Source organism: Ceratotherium simum, chromosome 4, assembly GCF_057802395.1.
Source record: "Ceratotherium simum simum isolate JZ-2026a chromosome 4, ASM5780239v1, whole genome shotgun sequence".
NCBI classification, from domain to species: domain Eukaryota; kingdom Metazoa; phylum Chordata; class Mammalia; order Perissodactyla; family Rhinocerotidae; genus Ceratotherium; species Ceratotherium simum.
The window spans coordinates 50,165,293-50,173,813 of record NC_141903.1 but is presented as its reverse complement, the minus strand read 5'-3'; the positions used below and the strand labels follow the sequence as shown (position 1 = coordinate 50,173,813).

Below are 8,521 nucleotides of genomic sequence, written 5' to 3'. Positions count from 1 at the left end.
TAGATGAAAACTTCCCTAACCTAAGGAAGGAAACAGACATCCAGGTACAGGAGGCACAGAGAGCCCCAAACAAGATAAACCCAAAGAGGCCCACACCAAGACACATCATAATCAAAATGTCCAGAATTAAAGATAAAGAGAGAATCCTAAAAGCCGCAAGAGAATGTCAAGTTACATACAAAGGAAACCCCATAAGGCTATCAGCTGACTTCTCAGCAGAAACCTTACAGGCTAGAAGAGAATGGCACGATATATTTAAAGTGCTAAAAGGAAAAAACTTACAGCCAAGAATACTCTACCCGGCAAGGTTATCGCTCAAAATGGAAGGAAAGATCAAAATTTTCCCAGATAAGCAAAAATTAAAGGAGTTTGTCACCAAGAAACCAGTGTTACAAGAAATGTTAAAGGGACTGATTTAAGGGGAAAAGAGAAGACCACAAATAGGAAAAATTATCTATTTCCACGATTAGAACGTAATGGATACAAATGCACAAAAAGAGGTTAGATATGATATCAAAAACATAAAAGGAGGGAGGAGGGTAGTTAAAGAGTACAGCTTTCAGACAGAGGTCAAACTAAAGTGACCATCAATTCTGTATAGAAGAAGTAAGGAACAGAGAAGGACTACTTAAACACTGAGGAAAAAAAAATAAAAAAGTTAAAAAATGGCAGTAAGTACATACTTATCAATAGCTACTTTAAACGTCAATGGACTAAATGCCCCAATTAAAAGGCATAGGGTGGCTGACTGGATAAAAAAACAAGACCCATATATATGCTGCATACAAGAGACACACTTCAGACCTAAAGACACTCACAAACTGAAAGTGAAGGGATGGAAAAAGATACTCCACGCAAATGGCAATGAAAAGAAAGCTGGGGTAGCAGTACTCATATCAGACAAAATAGACTTTAAAAGAATGGCTTGACAGGCAACTCGTGTGCAGAAAACTTTCAGCATGAAAACACCGGGTAGGCAGATACGAGGCAGTTTGAAGCCAACATTTTTTTTAATTGTGGTAACATACATATAACACAAAATTCTGACCATTTTTAAGTATACAATTCAGTGGCATTAAATATATTCACGATGCTGTGCAACCTTTCCCACTATCCATAATCCAGAACTTTTTCATCATCTCAAACATTCAACAATAACTTCCCATTCCCACTCCCCCCAGCCCCTGGTAACCTCTATTCTACTTTCTGTCTAAATGCATTTGAAGCAAACTTTTTAAAAGCCAAACAATCCAACAAACAAAACCTCTCAACTTCAAAAGGGCCTGGGCAGTGAGGCCAGGAGAGCCTATTTCCCTAGCACCTCAGTCATCATTCATTTTTCACATCTATTTTGACTGGCAGACCATACACGATCTTTTCTTCATGTATTACCTTATGAACGCAGCAAATATTGAGTGCCTTCATGTGGCAGGCACTATTTTAGTCCTGGCATGTACCAGAAAGGAAAATAGACCTGATTTCTGTCCCCATGGACCTTATATTCTGGTTAACTATACTTCTCATTATCCCCAAACTCTATAAAACATGGAAAAGCGTGCAGTTTTGATAAGACACCAATGGCATGACACATGCCCTGTATCAATAATCCATTTCCAGCACCACAGGATTTCTCAGAGATGTTACAGCAGAACATTATCTACCTTTCACTATTATTTTTGGTCACTGCTTTAATAGGTAATGGACAATAGAACAGTTGAGCTATATATTCTTAACTGACTGATGAATGTTATACCTGTATGTGGACCTTTAGAATCTCTGTATCATTTAATTCAACATCTGATAAAATGTTGTCTACCACAGAAACTAGTCATAGAAAAATACTTTAGGTTTTCTAATATTTCCAATTTTAAATATCAAATTTGGGATTCTATTTATATGAAATGTCCAGAATAGGCAAATCCACAGAGACAGAAAGTAGATTAGTGGTTGCCAGGAGCTGAGGGGACGGGAGAATACGCAGTGACTGCTGATGAGTATGGGGTTTCTTTAGGGGATGATGAAAATCTTCCAGAATTAAATAGTGATGGTTGCAAAAGCATATAAATATACTAAAGACCACTGAATTGTATACTTTAAAATGGTGAATTTTATGGTATGTGAATTATATCAATTAAAAAAATCAAGTTAGGTGTCCAGTCAAGCTGGACACAATGGTAATGAGAGGCCAAATTTTAAAAGTCCATACATAGCTATCAGAGGACCCTTTTATAGAGTGCAAAAACCAGGTCAGTCCATTCTGAGGTGGCTGAGGACAAGCAATATGTATGATCTGAGAACTCAGATTCAGGCGGGGCAGCATCTGGACAGAGCAGTAAGTGGATGAGAGAGTCATCGAGTCAGACTCTACTGTTCTACTCTGAAGTCGTTTGTGCAGTGACCCCAATGCGTCTTTAAATCATACTCAAACTCTCCCATCTCCTGGAAGCAACAGGAATCCAGGTCTAGATAGACATCACTGGGATACCCCTGAAAAGGAACTCCTCAAGTTTATACAGATATGGCACCACCACGTATACCTGGTAGATATGATACACCCTTCCACACAGTATGTGCCAGCCTTAGATGTGGAGACCAGACTTTCTCCATGAAAAGGACTCACAAATATTTTAAAGGTAAATTTTCTTTCACATGACTATTAAAATATTATATGTAGTAATGAGGAAACTTATTCACTCACTGACCCACTCACTTGCTCATTCATTCATCTACTGTGGTCATACTCAACTCCCAGGCACTGACAATAATTTAGTAATCAGTGCAAGTATGTTAAATGCCACTCACAAATGAAATAGCTGTTGCTGAAGGACTAGGAAAAGGTGTTAAAATTTCAGACTCTCCCAGTCTTAAGACATATAAAAGTACATGCAATGTAAGCACTTAAAAACCAAAAACACAAAGTGACTTGATATGGGAAGTGCCAAGCACTTGCCCATTTGATTTAGAAACAAAAGTAATAGACTGCTTAGGAATTCAAAGATGCAAACAATTATGATTTTATTTGTTAAATTACATAGCCAAAAGACTGCTGTACAGAAGGCAAAATAAACCGCACATCCATTTTAGAAAAGTCCTTTTTGTTTCTTTAAATCTAAGGCCCCCTCTAGTGTTTAAAAACAGTCACACGCAGCACACAATGCAATTGAAGGCACAGTCACCATATTTTACCCCAGATCTTCCGAAACAAAAATACTTCTGTTCCATTCATGTGGCACGAAAATCAATGAGAGAAAATGTATAACAATAATTAATATTTCAAATTCCTGCTATGATTCACGTATTCATTATTCTCTCATTCAGTAATTTCTTTCTCTGTTGTTTATTGCTTGGTTGTTTTTAGAAGATTAATACTTTGTTAATAAGGAAAGAAAAACACATAGTGTGTGAAGGGACTTGAATTTCCCAAACAAGAAATATATCTCCTTAGAAAACAACAGAAAATTAATTTAATGTTACCAAATAGCCTATTCTGCTTTTATGGAAGTTATCAATAAATAGTACACACTTCCTAAAGTATATACTTAAATCTATTACATTTGGAAATCAGCAGTTTTAAACTACATATATTTTAAGACTCACCTAATCTGTGAATTTACTAATAAACCTTTTCAGTGCCCTGTAAAAGAAGGTGGAAGGTATTGCTTTGAGGGCAAATATTGGCCCTGAAGAATACGATGTAAAGGAATTCTTAGAAGTTTATGCAGACATGCACTACATAAATCCAATGAGTTAATCTCATGTACTTTTGAAAAAGACTGATTAAAATTAGGGGGAGTAAAAAATAGCTTTTCACTCTTTGTTCTCAGCTAAAGCCCTTATGTGTCTGTTTCCATGTTATATTACAGAGAGTTTGAGTTAACAACTAGTATTACTATTACTGGAAAATAAAAAGAAATCTCTATTTTCAACAAAAGAAAACAATGCAATTTTGAGCAAGAGACTGACAAAGACAACCTTATTAAGCTATTACTTCATATTCTTAAAAGTTAAGAGTACACTGAAAATTCGAAAATTCAACAGCTCTTGAAAAATGTTTACTCTTGTATTAACTTTAAATAAATGGCTAATTTGCCATTCAATGTATCATATGGCTTCTCTGCTTTCTGTTTTCAAACTTGTTACTCGCAAATGTTACAAGTTAAAAAGACAGGTCATTTAAACTGAATTAAATAAAACTGGTTATATTTACAATTGGCCTCAACTTCTAAGATATGTATATTCAAATGAAGAGGACACAGCATTTTTAAAGTGCAACATATACTCTTTTGGCTCAACATGAAAAAAGTTATAGAACTGGAAATCACTATAGTCAGTGCTCCTAGAACAAATCTAGTGAAAAGCTGTTTTGAAAGGTAGCCATGAAATTATGAGAAACACTGAAAAGTCATTTAAAGTGAGTATATAAAATGCAATTACAAATAAAACCACAGTGGGAGAGGTAGCATAAAGTAAATAAAATCAAATAAATACTATACAATAACATACAAAATTCTGCTTATAAAAAATTGAAAATTGCATTTTAAAACATCCATTTTCCCTTCTTTTGAGGGTTTTACAATGCAATTAAAATTTAGACCTGGAGTCTCTGTAAAGATTTTCCAAATGTTATTAATTACTGGCATTGTTTTTTGCCAAAACCTCTCTGATCTGTCGGTCGAGTTCACTTATTATTCGATCCTCGTGATTATACACCCCCGTCCTCATCAAAGTATCCCTTTCTTCTATTAGGCGAGTCAAATAATCATCCAAACCTTCTTCCAATGCACTGCCGTGTGGGCCATCCATTTTTCCACTTGCAATCTCTCTGGAATCCTGGTTCTGTTTTTGTTCTTGTTGCCTTAACCTGAGAAGTCAAGAACAAATATCATTCTAGCAGGCAACAAATACTGTTTTGGTTTTCTTAACACCACCATTTAAAAACAAAATGATTTAATGGTAAAATACGTTTTTAGCAATATTTTCAGGAAGAAAACTAAAACCAGTGTTTCACTTGGCTAGTCAGAGTTAGCACACTTATAAAAGACAGTTTTAAAAACAATACTTGTTTTTCTAATTATAAAATACATGAAAACTAGATCTTTTGGAAATGTATGGAAAAAAATAAAATCATTGTAGTCTTATTCAGAGATAACCAATCTGAGTAATAATTTTCTGTATTTGTTTTCAATGGGAAAAATGCATATATATTTTAAATACCTATTTTTCTAAAAAATTAATGATACTATATATGAAATATACTATTTTTTCACTTATTAATATAATGAATATTTTCCTACATCATTAAGTGTTCTAAATGGCTTCATTAACATTCCACCATTTGGATGTATCATTATTTAATCGTCCTTTATTGTTGATTTTTAGGTTGTTATTAAACTTTTCTTATTACTGTTTTAAACATAAAAATTCCTTCTAAATTCATTCAAGAAATATTTAGTTGTACCAAACAGTGGTAGGCTGTGGGGATACCACAGTGAATCAGGAAGAAAAGTCCCTACTATAATGGAGCTTATATGACTAATTAATCATAGAAAGTGAAATTCTATAAAAGTGAATGCCTGGTTCAAAGGACATATACATTTTAAGACTTTGTATGGATATCTTCAGGTAATCTTGGTGACGATCTCATCGAGGAGATGAGGAAGGAGAGCAAGTGATAGCCTGGGATTTGGGTATTTCCAATGGAATATCATTAATTGCACTGCCTTGAAAATGGAGAGTATACTTACTAAGTGATAGCAACACTAAGACTGCACAAGAAGTATGTTTTAATTTACAGTCATGCATCACTTAATGATGGGGATATGTTCTGAGAAATACGTCGTTATGTGATTTCGTCGTTGTGTGAACATCATAGAGTGTACTGAAGAGGAACAAAATCTGTCACCCCAAATGTGTCTCTTTAACATGAAGATTATTTTTAGGCTGATTATTTTTAAGAAATAAAAGATTCAGCAAGTTTTTCTTGTTACCTCCCCCTTAACTGCCTGAAAGAATTCAGATTAAAACACCTGTCTCAGGAAGTGAGCTATCACCTTAGCATAACTTGAACTAGGTGGTAGACAGGGAGGAACCTAGAAAAGCCTGTTGGTTAGGCTGCCCTCTGTGTTCTTCTGTTTCCATGTGGCCAAACACTTGTTTTCTAAACATTTGCTCCTTTTCACCTACCTGTGAATTACCTTCCTTCCCTTTGAAGTCTCTGACTCTCCCCATCCCAACATCTTTTGTCTTTAACTGAGGATGTTATTTAAGGTGAAGGCTTCAGCCATTTTGGTGAGTTACTCAGTTTTCCTGGGTTTATCTCATGTATACATGTTATTAAACTTTTGTTTTTCTCCTGTTAATCTGTCTCATGTCAATTTAATTCTTAGACCAGCCAGAAGAATCTGGAAGGGTAGCAGAAAATTTATCCCTCCCCTACAGTACTTATACAAACCTAAATGATATAGCCTACTAGACACCCAGGCTCTATGGTACTGATCTTATGGGACTACCATCACATATGCAGTCCTTCACTATGTGGCACATGCCTGTAATTTAATTTAGAATGTACAATTAAGATATAACTTGATACTCCTCCATGTAACTGGCTACAAAAATGTTTAAATTTGCAACTACTACTACTAAATTTGATCTTTAAAAATAAGTAAGATACAGTAGTTGAGTCTAAGCCTCTGCTTTCTAGATGGTCTTCAGAGTAAGTAAGCCAGTGAGAACCAAATCCACTTCTGAATTTACACATGGAGTGAAGGAGAGGGGAGAAGAGCCAGTGAGGAGACAGAACTGCTCTGACAGAAGAGGAGGAGGACCCCAGAAAGGGTGCAAGACTGTTGGTAGGATACAGTTTCATTTGTACCGACGACCCTCTGAAACTTGAACTGACTCCTAAGATTCCCCACCAAACAACAGGAAACTAAAGTATACAGTCCAGGAGGGCCGGTCCTGTGGCCTAGTGGTTAAGTTCAGCACACTCCACTTCGGCGGCCAGGGTTCAGTTCCTGGGCGCGGACCTACACCACTTGTCAGTGGCCACGCTGTGGCAGTGACCCACACACAAAATAGAGGAAGATTGGCACAGATGTTAGCTCAGGGTGAGTCTTCCTTAGCAAAAAAAAAAAAAAAAGTCCAAAGAGGACACCAAATATCTCCATCTGTTCTAAGAAAGAAAGCCTAAATAGTAAGGGCACCATGCTTTGAGACTGGAGTGGAAATCAAGCGGTTAATGGGATACTGGTACCAATTTGATACTGGTACCCAATTCATGTGGATGGGTAAGGAATGATTTCTGAACAGCTGTTTCCCCTACCCTAATTCTTAAGCTCTCTTGGAGGAAGAGGTCCTCTAGGCAAATTAATGACACACAACACCAAACTATGTACCACAAAATTCAATAACTTTCCTTGTTCTTCTGTTTATACATGAAAGACAAATGGAATTTTTACACAACTGATAGATTATCTCTACCAAATCTTTACGAAAATGCAAATCATCAATTATGATCATAATAAGATTTTAGAATTTTGTAGCTGATAAAGCCCATAAAGTTATCAAAGGAAACTTTACTTCCCTGACAAACGCTATATCTGGACTCCACTAACACACTTCCTATCACTAGGAACCTACTGTTTTGTAGAACTGCTCTGTTACAAAGTTCCTTCTTATATTGAACTCAGTATGCATTCTTATACTTTCCAGTAAATGCGTATGATTCTGTTCAAGAGGATAACCTACATACTTCTTTTTAATATGGTAGCCTTCCAGATATTTGAAGACAGCTATCTAATACTTTGCCCAAGGTTCAATATCCCTCATTCTCCGAACAGCTTCTGGTCACATTCCATTGGAAACTCTCTAGGTAGCTGATTTGCCTTAAAGTATGTTACACATTGGTAAGAACACCCCAGAGGTGATTCTACCAGTGCTGAGAACTGAACACTACTTCTATGAACATCCCTAACCACACTGGCTCTTTGGCAGCGAAGTCACACTGTTATTATTGGCCACTTAAATCTTCCTAGGCTTCTTCACATGAACTCTTTTATTATGTCTTGCCCATCACTTAACAGATTTTTCTCATAATTTATACAGAGGACTCTGCTTTGTCTAATATATTTAATCTTGTTGGTTTTAGTTCCATGTGAATCCTAATTTATTAAGATATTAATGATAAGATTCTATTTGGTATGATCCACAAATTTGATAGGCAATTGACTATCTTTAAGCCACCAAAACAGTGCTTAGCAAACAGTAGAGGCTTAATATATATTTGCTATACTGAAACCAAAAAAGTGCTATATATGAGAGCAAAATTTTGGAAGGCAAGGATCACATTATAATTAATTAATTTGTAACATCTTCCAAGTCTACAATATAGGAGACACCAAATAAATATTTGCTGAATAAAAAGAAAATAACAGCACGAACTGAGCTCTGCAGCATGGATCTATAGACATTGACCTTTTATAACTGATATTTATACATTAATATTGTAAATGCAGTTATTTGA

At 35.7% G+C, this 8,521-nt stretch overlaps 1 protein-coding gene across 7 annotated transcripts in view; it reads right to left on the bottom strand.

Annotated features, from left to right (window-relative positions):
- Nucleotides 1–2,990: 2,990 nt before the first annotated feature.
- The window catches only part of CEP120 (centrosomal protein 120), a 76,493-nt gene continuing 70,962 nt past the window's right edge, over nucleotides 2,991–8,521 (bottom strand). For all 7 annotated transcript variants that reach the window (XM_087429881.1, XM_087429885.1, XM_087429882.1 and 4 more), the window contains one exon: nucleotides 2,991–4,861. In XM_087429881.1, coding sequence (XP_087286007.1) covers nucleotides 4,627–4,861 — 235 coding nt within the window. In that variant the 3' untranslated portion in view covers nucleotides 2,991–4,626. The remainder of the gene's footprint in view (nucleotides 4,862–8,521) is intronic.